The sequence below is a fragment of the Eufriesea mexicana genome, unplaced genomic scaffold, assembly GCF_001483705.2.
Source record: "Eufriesea mexicana isolate 0111107269 unplaced genomic scaffold, ASM148370v2 scaffold572, whole genome shotgun sequence".
Classification (NCBI taxonomy): domain Eukaryota; kingdom Metazoa; phylum Arthropoda; class Insecta; order Hymenoptera; family Apidae; genus Eufriesea; species Eufriesea mexicana.
The window spans coordinates 880,065-898,982 of record NW_016908738.1 but is presented as its reverse complement, the minus strand read 5'-3'; the positions used below and the strand labels follow the sequence as shown (position 1 = coordinate 898,982).

The following is an 18,918-nucleotide window of genomic DNA, read 5'->3' as shown; positions in this document are numbered from 1 at the left end:
TATATACATGCATTACTGCACACACTTATAGATGCATATAACGTATCAGCCATAGAATAAGAAATTGTAAGATTCCACATTTGACATTCCTTTTTTGAGTATAGTTTTTATATACTTTATTTATGGATTGTAACTGATATATAATAAAAAAAACAAAGCAATACATTATTGTGTTATCCTTTTGTACACATAATAATAATAGGTATTAAAATACCTTTACATTTATATTATTTTACTAACACTTTTTTTTTTATTTGAAGGTAAATATAAATTTTTATCGATAAAAATTTGTTTACAATTTCACTTCATATTTTAATAATCAAATAATATTTTTAAATGTAAAAGAAACAAAATATTTTATAAATTATAAATTATATTACAATATTTATTTATTGAAAAATTTAAAGTACTAATTTTTTTAACGTTTTGCATATGAAATAATTGATTTTCAATATGTATTGGACTGTTAAAATTAGTTAAACAAATGGCCGCGGGTAGCGTTGTGAACTTTCTTTGATTGGCTAACAACTATATTACATTAAACTGTTCCCGCCGCGTGGATTGTAGTTTGTGGATTACAGTTGCGGTTTGGTTATAAATCCCGCCATCTCCACGACGAACGACGAATTTTAATAATATTATTTATTTTATAAAGAATATCAAAGAAGATGTGATAGTATTACGGCATTTTCTATCGTCTGAATGTTTAGTTCGTTATCGTTTACGCCAAAAAGATTTATTATAATTTTATGTCGAGTTGATTTCATACAACCGCGTGTTGTGCTACGCTGAACGAGTTGAAAACAAGAAGCTATGGCAAACGTATCCGTTGATAAAGAGACATTCTTTCGACGTATGAAGCGGCTTTATACCGCTTGGAAGGTAAGATGTTTGTAATAATTTATTTTTTCATTAAGCATAAATGTAATCATTTGACAGACACGAATAATCGTTTTGGTTAAACAGGATGGAGAAGTTGGTACAGATGACAGTTTTAGTAGAATGGATTGTCTTGTCTCTGCTGTGGGCACGGATGAAGATATTGTGTATAGCAAATCAACAGCATTGCAAGTAAGTGATATCTTTCTGTATTTCTGTACATCAATATTTTGTATTTTGTATTTTGTATTTTGTGTTATACACCTGAATACAATAGGATAACCTAATTTTTATGACCTTAAAAATATAATTTTCATAAAGTTCCACATTTTTTGCAAGTATATTGTACCTATTCTTAGCTTGCTGTAGTGTAAAAAGTTACAATAATTTGTAGAATTATAAAGTTTAAAATTAACTACAATTATATAACTAAGATATAACTTTTTTTTATTATCTTAATAAATATTGTATTGTTATTTCTATTCATATGGGATCAAAATTAATATTAATGTTTTATTTCAGACATGGCTACTCAGTTATGAACTTACTGATACCATAATGATTTTAGCAGAAGAGTCTATTTGTTTCTTGGCTAGTAAGAAAAAGATTGAATTTTTAAGGAAGCTTGAAAATCAGAAAATAGAAGAGACTGGAGTACCTCCTGTAAGCCAATTTTGCAAAACTTATTAAAATTATAAAACAAAGTAAAAAGGGTAAAACATTGGGCGTTTTTTCAAAAGAAAATTATCCAGGTGCCTTTATGGATGCATGGAGAGCTGCTTTGAAGTCAGAGTCTTTTGATACGGTGTGATATTTTTTCTTAATATGCAATATACAATTCCAAACATAATTATTATTTCGTAATATACATTAATAAATGTATTAGGTTGATGTAAGTGCTGCAGCTGCATATGTAATGTGTCCAAAAGAAGATGCTGAAATTCTAACCATAAAAAAGGCATGTTTAGTGTCTGTGGACGTTTTTACCAAATACCTTAAAGATCAAATCATGGAAATTATAGATTCTGATAAGGTATTTAATTATAATTTATTTAAAAATTTATTTAAAAACATAAATGTGTAGAAATTTGTTTTAATAAATATCTATTTTTATTTTAGAAAGTTAAACATTCAAAACTTGCAGAAGGTGTAGATGCAGCTATAACCAATAAAAAGTATGTAACTAGTGTTGATGTTACTCAGGTAGATATGTGTTACCCTGCGATAATACAAAGTGGTGGAAATTATTCTTTGAAATTCAGCGTCGTTAGTGATAAAAATACTTTACATTTTGGTGTCATTGTCTGTTCCCTTGGAGCACGTTATAAGTCCTATTGTTCCAATATAGTTCGAACATTATTAGTAAATCCCACTAAAATCATTGAGGTAAATTTTAAATAAAAGATTGAATAATAGTTCTCTGATATTGCAAATTAAATATGTTGAATGATATAATAATAATATTTATTTTAGGATAATTATAATTTCCTTCTTCAATTAGAGGAGGAAATTTTGAAAAAATTAGTGGCTGGAGTGAAAATAAGTGAAGTATATGAAACAGGTGTGAAATATGTGAAAGATGAAAAACCAGAAATGTTAGATCATTTAACTAAACACTTTGGATTTGCAATGGGTATAGAATTTAGGGAAAGTTCTTTACTTATTGGCCCAAAAACTCATGCAATACTAAAAAAAGGCATGGTATTCAATGTTAATGTTGGATTGGCAAATCTTTCCAATTCTGAAGCTACTGACAAAGAGGGAAAAGTTTATGCTCTTTTCATTGGTGATACAGTTATGGTTAATGAGGTATTGACTTATATTTAAACCCTTGTAATTGTTTTACTATGTCAAAAAATATAAATTCCAATAAAATAATTTATTTCAGGTGCAACCTGCAACAAATTTAACACCATCAAAGAAAAAAGTGAAAAATATTGGAATATTTGTGAAGGATGAAGAAGAAGAGGAGGAAGATGGAAGTGGAAAAGAAAATGAACCTAAGCCTGAAATCCTTGGTCGTGGAAAGAGAACCGCTGTAATAGAATCTAAATTAAGGACAGAACATAGTTCTGAAGAGAAAAGAAAACAACATCAAAAAGAACTAGCACAACAGTTAAACGAAGTTGCGAAAGCTCGGTTGGCTCAACAATCTGGTGGAAAAGAACAAGAAAAAATACGAAAATCAACAGTATCATATAAAAGTTTGAGTCATATGCCACGAGAATCAGAAGTAAAGGAATTGAAATTATATGTTGGTAAGTGTAATTTATATTCTTTTATATATTAAATTTAATACATTACTGTGTGTCATTATATATCTATATTTCAGATAAAAAGTATGAAACTGTAATTTTGCCTATTTTTGGAATTCCTGTTCCTTTTCACATATCTACAATCAAAAATATTTCTCAATCAGTGGAAGGAGATTACACGTATCTCCGAATAAATTTTTTTCATCCTGGTGCCACAATGGGTCGAAATGAAGGTGGATCTTATCCACAGCCCGATGCTACATTTGTTAAAGAAGTGTTAGTATACAATTTTATTTTATCATTTATCTTTAATAATATTTAATAATATATCGAATCAATGTTAAAACGAATTACATAAATATTAAAACTTTTATTTTTATTTCTTAGAACATATCGAAGTACAAACACCAAAGAGCCTGGTGAAATTTCAGCACCATCTTCTAATTTAAATACAGCCTTTAGACTTATTAAAGAAGTTCAAAAGAAATTCAAAAATAGAGAAGCAGAAGAAAGAGAAAAAGAGGATCTTGTAAAACAGGATACTTTAATACAGTCTCAAAATAAGGGTAATCCAAAACTAAAAGACTTATATATTCGACCAAATATCGTTTCGAAGAGAATGACAGGAGGCTTAGAAGCACATGTGAATGGATTCCGTTACACTTCGGTTAGAGGAGATAAAGTTGATATTCTTTACAATAACATTAAGAATGCCTTTTTCCAACCATGTGATGGTGAAATGATCATATTGCTTCATTTTCATTTAAAAGTACATATCTTTTTTATTTTTTTTATTTTTATTTATTTATTTATTTATTTATTTACTCTTATGAACGATTAATCACTAAATATTTACAAATTATTTTCAGCACGCAATAATGTTTGGTAAAAAGAAACACGTAGATGTACAGTTTTATACAGAAGTTGGTGAAATCACAACAGATTTAGGGAAACATCAACACATGCACGATCGTGACGATCTTGCTGCTGAGCAATCAGAACGAGAACTTAGACATAAATTAAAAACTGCGTTTAAGAGTTTCTGCGAAAAAGTAATGTTTAATGATTCAAGTGTTTTATTTCATAAAATTAATTAATGCAAAGAATATAATATATAATATAAGAAATAATAAATATCATTCAGGTCGAAAGCATGACGAAACAAGAGATCGAATTTGATACACCCTTCCGAGAACTGGGATTTCCTGGTGCACCATTCAGAAGTACTGTTCTCCTGCAACCTACTAGTGGATGTCTAGTTAATCTCACAGAATGGGTACATTTTATCTTATGTACATATAATTGTTTTTATGTCAAATATAAGTAATAATTTACTAATCATAATATTTATTCATATTTTAGCCTCCATTTGTGATCACTTTGGAGGATGTTGAACTTGTTCATTTTGAAAGAGTACAATTTCACCTTAAAAATTTTGATATGATTTTTGTTTTTAAAGATTATCATAGAAAAGTTGCAATGTTAAATGCTATTCCTATGAATATGTTAGATCATGTAAAGGAATGGTTGAAGTAAGTTTTTTTATATCTTTCTTAATCTTTATTTATTTAATTTCAGAATGAAGTGCAAACATGTTGTATCGTTTTTAGTTCGTGTGATATCAGATATACAGAAGGTGTACAATCTTTGAACTGGACAAAGATTATGAAAACTATTACCGACGATCCTGAAGGTTTCTTTGACAGTGGTGGTTGGAGTTTCTTAGATCCAGAAAGTGATGCAGAAAACGATGAAGTAGAAGATGAAGAAGAAGAAGAGGATGATGCTTATGAGGTATGCAATTAAACAATTATAATCAATATAATACAAATTTATTATAAGGGTAATAATTATTATACTTTGCCGTTAGCCGTCTGATTTGGATAGTGAAGAGGAATCTGATGATGATTCTGAATACTCTGAAGCTTCAGAAGACTCAGCCAGTGAAGGTAAACTTCAAAAACTATATTTTAGTGCTATAAATAAGTGAAAAATATATTTTGTGTGCCATTTATTTCTGTTCCTTTTATGCTTTAGAAGAAGAATTGGGAAGCTCTGAAGAATCAGGTAAAGACTGGTCTGATTTGGAACGAGAAGCAGCTGAAGAAGACAAAGAAAGAGGTGAAGATAGATTTCACGATGATTATAATTCAAGTAAAAAGAAGAAAGGCAGTCGAAAACATTCACCTTCACCATCAAAGGACAGGTATATTATTAGATATACTATATATTTCTATGTTTGATATTAATTTGTATGTATGACCCATAGGCATAATTCAAAACATAAGAGTTCTTCAAGTTCAAAAAGTAAAAGTTCATCCAGTAGTAAAGACAAAAAATCATCGTCGTCGGACAAACATAGGTAAGAAGTTACACATTTTCATAATACAGGTTTTCAAGTATGTTAGACATAGAAAGACATAATTTTGCTGTAAAATTGTGTTAAGTATATGTTTTAATAATTAAAGATCGGATCGATCGCGGAGTGGGGGATCACACAAGAAAGTGTCTCCTTCCAAATCATCCAAACACAGGTGATTAACATAAGTACATATGTATTTAACGATGTTACATTTAATTTTCCGTATTTGTTTAGTCCCAAGAAGAGCGACAAACACGATAAGCACGATAAACACAGATCGTCCAACCATTCTTCGTCTAACAATAAGAAACGATCTCGCGAAGATGATGGAGAAAGAAATGATAGGGGATCGAAGAAATCGAAGTACATATGAATATTTTATAAAATTAATTTAAATCGATATAGAGTATTTTTTAAATTACTTACATATATTACAGAAAATAAGGAAGATTTATCTACGCATTGGAGGAAGCACATATAAAAACATGAACACCGAATGTTGATTCTGTATTAAGCTTTCTTATGGTACGTCGATTAAGTTAGGAAGATAGTACATTTTCTTGCATTGATTCATTTAAACTGTTAGCAAACGATTTGTTGATATTATTTAAAAGTTCGATAGTGTGTTATTATGACTCGAATACTTGGCAGTACTTGATGATAGTGATATAATATGTATGAACTTGTACGGGTAATTTAACATAAATTTACGTATGAACACGTTTTTTTATCACTTGTACATAAAACTCTTTTTTAAGTAAAAAAATGTCGATCTTAATTATATAATATAGTTACTAACACGTATCATTTCATTCCATTGTTCGTTTGCTAGTAGTACTCAGACGTATTTGTAATAACTTATTAAGTTTGTGAATTACCAATGCATTAAAGCATTAAATGGCATTCATTGTACAGATGGTATATATAAAAGAAAGAAAGCAACTTGTCTTGTCTGTTATGGTATTGTTCTGTATTAATGAACACGAAAATTAATTCGTAACTATAATAAACGAAATAGGAAACTTACAAGTGTAATTATAATACGCTCTCAATGCAAGACAATGCACTAGTGGCAACTGTCATATATGAAACACTCAGAACGTAAATATTAATTTACCAAGCGAAGAAAGCTGAAATGGATCAAAATCTTTGATAATTTTGTTCGTATAGTTCTGAAATTTGTACCTTGGTAAACAAAATAAATACTTTTTAAGTTATTTATCATTAATGTACAAAACATTGTCACTTATTGACAGAGTGCCCACAGAATAAAATTGTTATTTCAATAGAATACGGTCATACACTTTTAAAGACGGCACTATCACTGAATTTTTTATCATTTTTATTCAAGCAAAAATTTTGTCTCTGTTTTGCAATAGTACAAAGATTAAATGAAAATTCATTCATCCTTGAAATCTTACGTAATTACTTTCCTGTTAACTTCGTGAAGAAGAAAGACTTACCGTTGAAAGCGCAAATAAATTAAAAGTACAACTTTACGAAATTTGTTGTATGCTTGAATTATCGTTTTCTTCTCAATACGTTTGTTGATAACGAAGTTATAGAAAAGTTTATTGGCAACTTGATATTACGTTTAAATTTCTTGGCAATGCCATATAATAAATGCCAAAGAAGAATCGTTTCAATACTAACGTAAATATAGGTGAAGTGAAAGTGCACCTTTGGTTAGTGGTTCTACAGCTTTCTCCACATCACTAGATACATATATAATTCTGGCAGGTGACTTAGTTCGACATTTCACAATTTGCGAATGATACTTTTTTTTTTACAATGAATGATGTTACTTGGAATGTGTGTTGTAATACTCTTTTTACGAACAATGTTGGCGGGAGGCCAGTTTAAAGTATTTTAAGTATGTAACAAATTTTATAAAGTCGAGCAAAATAAATCATCTTTTTTCAAATGATTATTTTTATAATTATACATGTAAAAACTCTTATTATTAAATTGTAGTTCTATCAAACTTCTATCAGGATAAAAATTCTTAAACGAATCTGAAGACGGGTGGCGTCGTTCTTAACTATTTATTTATAAAAAATCTAAGTACATCATTAAAAAAACTTATCACATTCTATAAATATTTGTTACAAAACTTAGGTTTAAAGCGTATTTTATAAGGGAACGGTGACGATGATGATGGAGAAATGCAAGTAAGTCTTAATTCCGTCCTATTTGGTCAATCTGGGTCTGGAGATTGTTCACTACTTCCGATGGAACGTGTGCTCCCAAGATTTCGAAAAGATTGATCTTCTGATCGCCAGGAATCGATTCGTAGGCTGCCAGTTCGATACCTTCTTGAACCTTTTGTATTGTCGCATCTTTTGGAATAAGATAAGTATTCTGTGCTTGTTTTATAGCCTCATTACTAAAAATCTGACCATCTTTTTGTGGAAATGCCATAGCTACTCCCACAATGAATAGTGTTGCTAATAGTATAAAACGGACTTCCATCTAAAATAAAGAAACAAAAATTGAATAATTATTTTATATTTTATCTTTTTATTTTTACACTACTACAATTTGCTATATACATTTTTAAAGGTATTTTAAAAAATAGATTTTTTTTTGTTAAATAAAAATTATTTGTTATTGTAATTAACGTAATTATATAATCGTCAAAAATGTATAATCAAAGCATTAAGAGTTAATTGAATTCATCAATTATTATATTTCGACAAAAAAATACGCGTAGATCTCACAATCGGAATGAAAAGATTGAAATTTTATTCTGAAGAACGTGAACAACATGACGATTTTCACCAATTATATTTTATTATAAAAGGCAGGCATTTATCACGTCAAAGAATTGATTAATTATATAATATTAATTTGTTTAGTTTGGTATCAAATTTTCTATATCAATATAAAATAAAATTATATTACATATGATGCAATAAATTTATATTATGAAAGTGAAAATGTAATAGATGATAAATTGTATTGGGTTTTGTTACTTTAACACATTATGTTGTCATAAAATGGAAAAATTGAACATATTCTCACACATGAACTGATGAATTTACAATTATAACTTAAAGTACAATTTAAATTAATATTTATAAAAATGATAATATCGACATCTTTTTCGATTAATTTTTTAACTTTATTAAAAGGGTAATGAAATTATAAAAAATGGAAACCCAAATTATAGTTGGTATGTTTTTCCTCACAGAGATTAATAATAAACTTTAAAAAGAAATAACTATAACCCTGCTCTATTTTCGTTCTATATTTTTACGATTTATCGGATTTTCAAATTACTCATTAATTTCTTCTTTTAGGAAAATACATGTACACTTTCACTCTCATCAGCGAAAAGCTAACGCGAAACATACTTTTCCGTTAGGAGAATCTACTTTCTCACTTACTTTATGCTAAACAATACAAAATTTGGTAGCTAAATAATTTTTCGATTCAACATTGATTACAACGATTTAACGTTGAATTGCGGAAAGAAGTAGACTGATATATTAGCTGAGCTGTTCAAGACTGGTCAGTATAACTCTCTGATGTCCACGTAACTCGTAAACGCCACAGGATTAGCGGTAAAAGGAAGTTGAGGTCTAGTAGCGATCATAAAAACGATCTCGTGAATGGTACTCACGTCGGGAGTGCGTCGTTTCACAATCGGTCGCCGTGGAGCGAAACTAAGCGCGCGACCGGCAGAAGCGGCTTTTATACTCGAGATGCTTACTAAGCGGCGGTAGCACGTCACTTCTGTATCCGAGAATTCATCCTCCAATTAGTTAATACTCACAAGAAGAAACGCTCACGAACATTACTTTTTCTTTCGTTCAAACGATTATTTATTATCGGCCCCCTAGGGGAGAATTCGAATCGGTTACCGATGACATCGGTATTATTGTGATGTTACTATTCATTGGATATTTTACGACATAAATGTGATAATAACTTTAATTTTGTTTATTTATTGATTGCCGAGGTTTTACGGCATTATTGTACAAACGTTTTGAATATTATTGACACTTTTTCTTGTAACTACAAGATAATTATGGTAATGTTGAATTATGAGTACTTTAATTACTTGATTTTGATTTTTGGTAAAGTGTATAGTTAGACGTGTGTGTGTACGTATATGTGTATGCGCACATAGTAGTAGTGTATGCATAAATACTTTGGATTCAACGAAGCGACTCCTTTTAAGCTTTTCCCTTTACGCTTTTACAAATACCATTGCACGACCTGCTATGAATATTAGTAGCCTGTTAACCAATATGTAGTGAGGAACCATTGAGTCTACTGGTATACCTAATCGACGTTTCACTTTTACTATTGTCTGCCTGGAACTAAAAAAATCTGACACAATACTAATCTTCTCGTAATAAAATTTCAAATAAATTTAAATAATTATTATGTTTCTCAAACAATATTATGCAAATAAGTAGAAAAGTAGTATGTATTCAATTACTTATTTATGAAATTATTTCTTAATAACAAATTGCCAACAGGTTTTGTAGTCGATTATCTTTAGAAATGTATGTACTCTTAAATACGTGATTACTTGAATTTTTTTGTCTAATACTTTGTTTCAAATTTTAAAAATTTCGTCAGTAATTTTTGTTGGTCTTTTCAATTACATTCATTTCAAAAAAGTATATAATTTTTTCAATATATTGGATACCATGATTTAACGTAATTTATTTCCTAGAAAATATACAAGGCATATCATACTTAGACAAATTTTAGAAGTTTAAATCTATAATTTCAAAACCATACTTAGAGGTTTACAATCACATCCATTATTAAAGAATTTTTTTAACAATCGAATCTGTATAATTTGACTAATTAGTATTTAATAATCTCGATATATATGTTAGTTCTAGATTTTTTGCTTTTGAAAATAATGACTAAATCATTAGGCTAATCTGTAGCCTAAATAATAAATAAAAGGTCACATAAATAAACAATTGAATACATGTGGAGTAACTTAACAATTCAAATAAAATTTCATGTTCTATTAAAAGATTAAAAAAAAAATATCTATTAAAAGAATTGTAGTTAATTCTTAATTTTTTTCGTACGAAGAAAGTAATTCGAAATAATTATGAAAGTAACTGAACATAAAACTATAATTAAATTTTTTGATCAGTTTTGTTATATTTTAAATAATTATCGTTAAATTTTTATAACCTTTCGAAAATATTGTAATCATAAATTTGGTAATTTTTATTTTCCGAAAATATTATTTACGTCATCTTCATTTATGTGGAAAATTTCATATACTGCAATCAGACATGGGAAACTTCAAATCTGATTATTGTAGCTTGTATTAGGAATTTTTAATTACTCTATTAATTTTTATGATATATATATATTTTTAATAAACTAGTATAATCTAAAAATATAAACGATGTCATTTTTAAATTTGGTTTCCTAAAATTATTCCATTAAAAAATGTCACATTTACGTTATTTTATTGTACATTTCGTTTCAAAATTATTCACTATTGTAGCTAGTCTAATAGAATGTCTGTATATAATTAATATTTAAAAACCTTGAAGTGTTTCCTCTCTGAAAGTTTAACCATCAATTACCTTATCAGGTAATATTCGTGCACCTTTAATTATGTCACATTAAAATGTAATGTGTATGTTTATTCTATATTGTAGAATATAAGATTTATTAAATATTAGTAAAATACATATTAATTCACATATTCGAAATGTAAGTGTGTAATGCATAGACAAATGGTGTAAGTGGTCAAATAGTTTATAATAGTTGACTGTATTCTTTGGATAATTTTTTCTTATATATAAAGTTTGTAAGAAATAAATAATTCTTTATTCATTTAATATACTTATTGAAGTACATTAAATTTAAATAGTGTATGCTGGGAATTTTGCAGAAAGTGGATTTTGAATATCAATCAAAAAATAAATTGTACCAGCAAGACCTAAAATATTATATAAATACATTAATTTAATATAAAATATTAATGAAAGATAAAGACCATAATAATGTATAATAGAATACCTTCAAATAATGAAAATAGTTTATCAGGGTACCTTTCTTGATGTTTTCCATAATCCATACACCAATCTGCAAATTTACAAGCTCTGTAAAGATGTTTTACATCCTGTAAACAAAACCAATACTTATTAATAAAATAAATTATTAATTAAAATCAAATTATATTTCTATTATAAATTCAACATAACCTTTGTTTGTTGAAAAAGGCATAAAAATGAGTAGGCATTTCCAGCTACTCCATGACATATTCCATATCCTTTCTTAAGTAATCCTCTTGACCAAATCACTTCTCCACATTGTAGAGCAGTTTTCAAATAATTTTTGTCGTCATATATCTATGTTATATAGATAAATACATATATTTAATTATATATCAAAAATTTAATGTTATTGAAAATTATGTAACTTAAATAGCAACAACCTTGTAAGCTAAACAGAATAACATAGTCATTCCAGGTGCTCCATGACACCAATGTACTAGATTATCAGCGTCACTTTCAATACAAGATGGAAAATTTCCAGATGGATGTTTTAAATTCTGAAGAAAGTCTAATGCAGGCTTTATATCTTTTTCTAACTGAGCTTGTGTCAAGTACTGGTGTGCCTATGAAATTAATAAATTAATATATTTAAAAATTTTAATAAAATTTTTTCATACATTTCGTTTTTCAAAAGAAGAACATTAAAGAATAAAAGCCTGTAACATAATACCTGTAACAATATATAAAGTATCCCACCCAATCCATGTGCACCACCAAGATACTCTGTCGCATGCCAAGTGTACATTAAAGGTGTTTTGTACCTTTGTGAAGCAGAATACAGATTTCCAGATTTAATTATGAGTGCAATAACCTGATATGATATTTTATTAATGATTGTGATTAAAATGCTAATACCTTTCAATGTAATTTCAATTGATATATAATGATACCTGTTTAATAAACTTATCTTCTATAGGAGCAGGAGATATATTTGCATTCAAAAAAAGAAGGGAAAATAGATAACCAGCTCTTCCATAAAGTAATTCATCAGACAGATCATTACTTTCATCCAAAACAACAGTAACAAATGATTTTATACTGGAAGTTAATATGTTTGTAAATGAATATATTGTGCACTTTAAATTTGGTATTACAAAAATTATTATTATAAATTCATTATGTTTATAGGAAAATATGAGAGTTATTAAAGTATATACCTTAAACTTGTAATCACTGCTGCAGTAGAAAGTCCTTTTGTATGATAAATAACTGCAGCCAAAGTTAATGGACCCATAACGCTAGTCAAAAATGTAATTTCTTTTTTACTATTAATTTTATGTATACATATTCTTACTAGTTCCATTGCTTTCTGCTCAAGAAAATATACATATGAGAAATGATAATTTTCTTTTAAAAGAATATGAGTATTGATTAAAAAATCTATACTTCAATATAAGCTGGTTCGTTAAAGCACTTTCCATATTGATAAAACATGTATGCAATCCCTGCTGACCCAGTATATACAGAATAGTCATCAATAGAAGTCCAATAAATTTTCCTCTTTTCTAATCGATTCATTAATTTTTTTACATATATTCTTATTGCCTTTTTGTAGTCTTCATTGATCTAACAAGCATTAATTTATAAATAATTTATAATCTAATTATTATATAATTCATAAATAAAATAATTACCTCATTAGTATCTGTATCTATAATATTTGCTGAAGAATTAGGATAATCTTCATATGGATTACTATAATACCGAGTATTGTCCATTTTGGAATAAATTAAACGTGTAAATTGATTAGATATATTTATATATCTTATACCAAATGGTATTCCTTTCTTTATTTTATATGTAATACCTGCCTAGGAAAGATATTGTGCTTTAATATTTAATTCAATAACAATACAATCTTTGATGAATAAAACAATGTATTTTCTGTTCGATGCCAGTGATATTTATTAACACATTAATATACACATTCAATTTTTCTACAAATTTTTACCACATTCTAATAATTATAACACAAAAAGATATTTTAAAAACATACTGAAAAGATAAGTATTTGACGCAACATTCTAAAAATACGTCACTTATTAACAAACCTGCTCCTCATTTATTACCAAAGAATTAGGTTTTCAAATAAAATAATTCACTGTTTATAATAGACAGAGAACTGAAGTTAAACAAAACTTCTATATTCGAAACTGATATTGTAACCAAATTTTCGAGCTATTGAAACACAAAAATTACGAATGAGAGTTACCACTGTAGTATCGTTTCCAACGTTACCGATTTAGCATAAAATAATATATATATATATAATAATAATATATATTATATATATAGTTACTATAGATGCTATAGAATATAGAGTGAAATTCTCGTGTAGCAATAAGATTATATTAGAATCATTAAAAATGTCATTCTTAATTATTTAGTATAATAAAATGTGGATACGTTGAATAAAAAAAAGCTCTAAGTTTAGAGCTTTTATATTTTTATTGTAAAGTTATATCTATAATAATTAATTGTAATAATAAATATAATCATTTATATATTTTTCACAAGACGAAAATAGAATACGTTGTAAACAAAAATCAGATCACAAAAAACAGTAACGATCAATTTATATATTATTTCACTATATAACGATATATAAATTTGGAAATTTTGTTAGAACTTTTATACTTTGTCTATCCATCAATATCTTTTTTTAAATTATTTATTACATTTATGAATGCAACAGTTTTATTCCTCGATATAAATTTATATGAAAATATTTTTATCACATTTTTAATATAAATTTTTTATTAATAAATAATTTATTTGTACATGCTCTTTCGTTTTTCATAACTAAGTATCGGTAATAAAATATGTAATGCGATACATCTTTTCACGAATACATATATATGCATAACTTCAACTCAATTATTTAGTTCTTACTCTCAATACATCCGGTATTTATGAAATTTCAAGAATCCCCTGAACTTTCTCTGTAATTCTCGAATTTTTTGAAATCTTTGAATATCATATTTCAGTTTAAACTTATTTTATTAAAAATTTGGTGGTATAATAAATCCTTTTATATTACTAATTTTTATAGCTCTATATAAATAACCTCTATAACACCTATTGTATAACTCTAAGGTTTAATTGTTTTAAATACTATTGTCCTATGGTATAAAAGAAAAAACCAAGAAATATGTTCTTTTAATAAAACGTTGTATATTGAAATATTTCTACAAAGTCATCCGACATATCGACGTAATACATTATTCCGATTTCCTTCCATGATATTGATCATCCAAATGATTATGGAACTAGGCGATATTCGGTAGATGAATTTTATTATTCCAATCAAAATGTCTTTCCCTATAGTTCTAATCGCGCTCTGAACATATTTTTCCGGTGTCGGGATCATCCAGCCCGATCGTGGTGACTCTATTGTATGATTAGTCACTGTGCCTGGTAATAAACACTGTACAATTACTCCATGTTTTCCATATTCTATCTGCAAATCTCTACTAAATTTTACAATATACGCCTTTGTGGCCGCGAATACTGTCAACAGAGGACTCGGTAACACGGCCACCATTGAGGCCACGTTTACTATCACTCCTTTTCCTCTAACTACCATTTGCGGTAACAGAATGCGACACATATTTGTTACAACAACTACGTTACAATGAACGATACTCATATAGATCTTCTCTTTATGAGGAAGATCCAAGAAATATTCTGGATGAGGGTACGACATGCCAAGATTGTTGATCAATACACCGATTTCCAGGCCGAACATCTCTTTTTCGATCACGTTGTACGTTTCCAGACCTTCCGACAAATCCAGTTTAATCACTTTCGTTTTTACATTATACATTGCTTCTATATTGCATGCGATCGTTTTTATATTTTCTGTATCGGGACTAACTAGGATCACGTTCAATCCTATCCTCGCTAGCGCTTCTGCATATGCTCTTCCAATACCATGAGAACAACCTGTGACGACTGCCCACTTACCCATGGAGCATAGATCGACCACAGATACAGAAAAAAAATTCTTGTATATTCGGTAGAATATGTAATGGGTAAACCTGTAGCCCCAATATATGATCGCTGCATAACCTATCTTCTCGACTAACATAATTCGTGACAGCGACACGGGTTCCGGTCTATTTTCTAACGAATGTTAATGGACAATCGATTTCATTTATCGTTTTACGTAATTCGTCGCTTTCGGATGAGAAATGGTAAAAGAACTTCTTTGTGCGATACTTAACGCACGATAGAACGATGACATATTGTAGAAGTGATATAACAGTTGAACATAAATTAGTAAAATAAGGAAAACGTCAAACAGCCTTCCAATTTTTCCCGCAATTTTATTTTAAAGTTATTCATCATTGATCAAGTGGTACACGTTATTATTTTTATTTCTTAGGCAAAATTATATTGCTGTAACCAAGTTCGAAGATTATTAATTTGTTCTCTCAATGCTAATGTACTAGTTCCACCTGCAACTTTATATTGTTCAATGCTATTGGAAAAATTCCAAATTTGCATAACATCTTCTTGGAACATTTCACTGGAAAATACAATGTGGAAAATTAAATATTTCAACGAAAGAAATATTGAATGAAATTGCTTACCTCACAGTTTGTAATTGTTCAAGAGTCAACTCACAAGGAGACACTTCGAACGAATCTGACAGAGCAATAACTTTTCCAGATAAATAATGAGCGTCTCTAAAGGGAATCTATTAAAAATTGATCGTATAAATGGCAAATCAGTACCAAATAATAATTAAAATATTACTTTATATGATTTGCCTTTTATATTTTGATTACTGACCCCTTTTCGAATGAGATAATATGTCATATCCGTTGCTAACATATTAGATGTTAGTGCGTCTGCACACTTCCTGTTATTCACCTCAAGCGTGTTTAATGCTCCAGTCATGACAACAAATATATTATTTAAGATATCGCAAGTAGAAAACAAAGCCTCTTTATCTTCTTGAAGATCCTTATTGTAAGTAGATGGAATTCCTTTTAATGTAGTCATAAAACCCATACACTAAAACAAAACACTATGAAACAACATAATTAAATAATTTAACTATCAAAATTGATGGAATTTACAAACTTTTCCAAGAAGGGTACCAGCTTTCCCACGAATCAGTTCCATACAGTCAGGATTGCTTTTTTGAGGCATTAAACTACTACTCGTCAAAAATTGATCAGAGAATTTCACAAAACCGAATTCCTCGCTGTTATAAATTATCAAATCCTCACAGAGACGACTCAGATGGATTGCCGTTAATGATGACCAAAAGAGAAACTCAGCTTGAAACGATGCAAAACGTACAATGTGCAAGTATTACGTATGCAAAATGGGAAAAAGTTCTTTTCTCTTTTGACATCTTTCTGACACCTTAGCTATATTTGTTTTTAATGTTCTCATCTTATTTACTTCATTAAGAGTGTTTTCTACTCACCGACGAAATCTCTGTCCCCTACAGCATGCATACTGTTCTCTGTTATTTCAAAAAAATTCAGTTCATTGGCCAGGGAACGTCGATCAATTTGGAAGGGACTTCCCGCTATTGCGCCACTGCCCAAAGGCAATACGTTTACTCGGTTTCGAATCTCTTGCAATCTCTCGACATCCGCTTTCGCGTACCATGCGTAACTGCCATTATAAATCACATATCTTAATTCTCACGTGTATTCTTTCATTTATTTCAAATTTTAGATTTCAAGAAAGAACATCTTCGTGTTGATTTATCCTTTTTTATACCTCAGCAGCCATTGACTCCATTTTACTGGTTGTGCACGTTGCATGTGCGTATACCCGGGTATAATAATTTCTATGTCATTTACAGCACGATCGACGAGAACCTATGAACACTGTCCATTAGAATTATGGTTTTCCATATGTCGATACGTAATTTTGACTTTCATACCTGAATTAGTTTCGTCATTTTCTTTAAAAGCACGTCTATAGACTTTCGAAGCCATAATTTTGTGTCTGTTATCGTCTGATCATTCCGACTTCTTCCGGTATGCAATTTCTTCGCTACGTTCCCGATTAATTCCTGTTGGTTGATGACAAAGTTATTATTTTATTAAAATTGTTATTATAAGGAACAATGAGAGAAAAGTAATATTTTCCCTCTATGAACATTCATTATTCTCTTTCTATAAGTATGTTAAATAACTAAATAACTAAGAAATAAATTCATGGCTATTGCATAGTAGCACAAGATAACCACTTCCGTTCGATAAAAATATAGTGGTACGTTAAAAATAAGGCATGTGATTAACTAGCTATGTACACACCGAAAGTCGCCGTTCATTTGCAGTGTGGATGTCCTCGTCCTCGACATGTATGGCGAATCGACCCTTTTCCCATTCAGCTTTCACCTGCGCCAAAGTTCTTTTTATGTTTAATTATGGTTTATTGCAGTTCTTTTTCTTAGGAAATCGACGATTTCCTTATTCTTTGTTTTAAATAATTTTATATTCATTTATTTTTTCAATACCTGTTGAAGGCCATTAATTATAGCTTGCAATTCTTCGTCCGAAAGGAGATTAGCCGATCGTATTGCTTTTGCGTATGCTAGGCTACTCTGTGGATAATTTAGACAATATCAAAGAATATTTATGATAGACATTGTACTAACTTATAAAATTCTGAAACCTCGAGATAAGTATATATCTTCTCTGATATATATTATTGATACATTTATGATATCTTCTCTTTTTCCTATTTTTATAGCTTATAACTGTATTTGTCATACTTGTCTCCATGTAATAAATATTTTTCTTTTCTCGATTTATAGAAATAAATTTCTATATATTTCAACACACAATAAACATAATTTTCCTTTTCTTCCAAGATACAAACCTCTATATCCTCGGCGTACATTCGTTTATCAACATCAATAGATGCATTCAGTTCATGAAATTTTGGATCCGTATCTTCAGAGAAACGGCCTCCCCATAACTTTTTGCAGCCCTGTATGCATAAACATAGCTGATCAATGCAACTCATGTTTGCGAATTTTCACTTCTTGTACACTAGTATCACTTTGAATGATCAATAAAATCGATAACTTAATCTTCACATTAATCAGTTGCGTACATATCACAGAAACGTGAAACTCACCTGCATCGTGGCTCATCTAAGAAATTGCAACACGTTCTTGTGCAAATTGTCTCGAGAGAATGTGAAACGTAGACTCTAAAATCTTTATGATGAAATTCTGTGAGTTTGTTGATAATACTACAAGAGAGGTCGCAGTATCGTTCTTAGATAATGTATAAAATAAAAAATGTAAGCTGCATAAGTTAAATATAATTGGATAAATCCAATCAAGAGGATAGAAATGATATATTTTGTAATTACTGGCGAAAATAAT

At 29.0% G+C, this 18,918-nt stretch overlaps 4 protein-coding genes and 1 pseudogene across 5 annotated transcripts; 1 reads left to right on the top strand and 4 right to left on the bottom strand.

Moving 5' to 3' along the window:
- Positions 1-592: 592 nt before the first annotated feature.
- dre4 (SPT16 homolog, facilitates chromatin remodeling subunit dre4) lies at positions 593-6,012 on the top strand. Its single transcript, XM_017897654.1, is given in 20 exon segments — positions 593-882; positions 967-1,071; positions 1,402-1,547; positions 1,549-1,684; positions 1,766-1,912; positions 1,999-2,265; positions 2,353-2,688; positions 2,768-3,137; positions 3,212-3,410; positions 3,522-3,903; positions 4,004-4,186; positions 4,279-4,410; positions 4,497-4,666; positions 4,745-4,928; positions 5,005-5,083; positions 5,172-5,340; positions 5,404-5,496; positions 5,603-5,668; positions 5,731-5,859; positions 5,934-6,012. Coding segments are annotated over 20 exon segments (3,369 nt in total). The 5' UTR covers positions 593-813; the 3' UTR covers positions 5,941-6,012.
- Positions 6,013-7,629: 1,617 nt separating this feature from the next.
- Positions 7,630-9,176, bottom strand: LOC108545860 (uncharacterized). The gene is made up of 2 exons (XM_017897655.1): positions 9,122-9,176; positions 7,630-7,968 (listed from the first exon to the last, which is right to left on the bottom strand). Exon 2 carries the CDS (start codon positions 7,966-7,968, stop codon positions 7,675-7,677), a length of 294 nt encoding a protein of 97 aa, XP_017753144.1. The 5' UTR covers positions 9,122-9,176; the 3' UTR covers positions 7,630-7,674.
- Positions 9,177-11,354: 2,178 nt separating this feature from the next.
- Positions 11,355-13,282, bottom strand: LOC108545901 (lanC-like protein 1). The gene is made up of 9 exons (XM_017897719.1): positions 13,184-13,282; positions 12,936-13,115; positions 12,707-12,858; positions 12,440-12,587; positions 12,220-12,360; positions 11,930-12,112; positions 11,697-11,843; positions 11,512-11,614; positions 11,355-11,431 (listed from the first exon to the last, which is right to left on the bottom strand). Exons 1-9 carry the CDS (start codon positions 13,265-13,267, stop codon positions 11,355-11,357), a joined length of 1,215 nt encoding a protein of 404 aa, XP_017753208.1. The 5' UTR covers positions 13,268-13,282.
- A 1,463-nt stretch (positions 13,283-14,745) lies between these two features.
- LOC108545900 (very-long-chain 3-oxoacyl-CoA reductase pseudogene) lies at positions 14,746-15,639 on the bottom strand (annotated as a pseudogene).
- Positions 15,640-15,857: 218 nt separating this feature from the next.
- On the bottom strand, positions 15,858-18,750 carry Argl (Argininosuccinate lyase). Of its 2 annotated transcripts, none has more exons than XM_017897722.1 (11): positions 18,666-18,750; positions 18,405-18,586; positions 18,040-18,126; positions 17,837-17,920; positions 17,461-17,592; positions 17,295-17,395; positions 16,993-17,186; positions 16,641-16,840; positions 16,347-16,571; positions 16,145-16,251; positions 15,858-16,080 (listed from the first exon to the last, which is right to left on the bottom strand). In XM_017897722.1, the coding sequence occupies exons 2-11, from the start codon at positions 18,549-18,551 to the stop codon at positions 15,933-15,935; spliced, it is 1,425 nt and encodes a 474-aa protein (XP_017753211.1). In that variant the 5' UTR covers positions 18,552-18,586; positions 18,666-18,750; the 3' UTR covers positions 15,858-15,932. The 2 variants fall into 2 exon arrangements, with proteins under 2 accessions (XP_017753211.1, XP_017753212.1); XM_017897723.1 differs by having other exon boundaries at positions 18,405-18,515.
- Between the last annotated feature and the right edge of the window lie 168 nt (positions 18,751-18,918).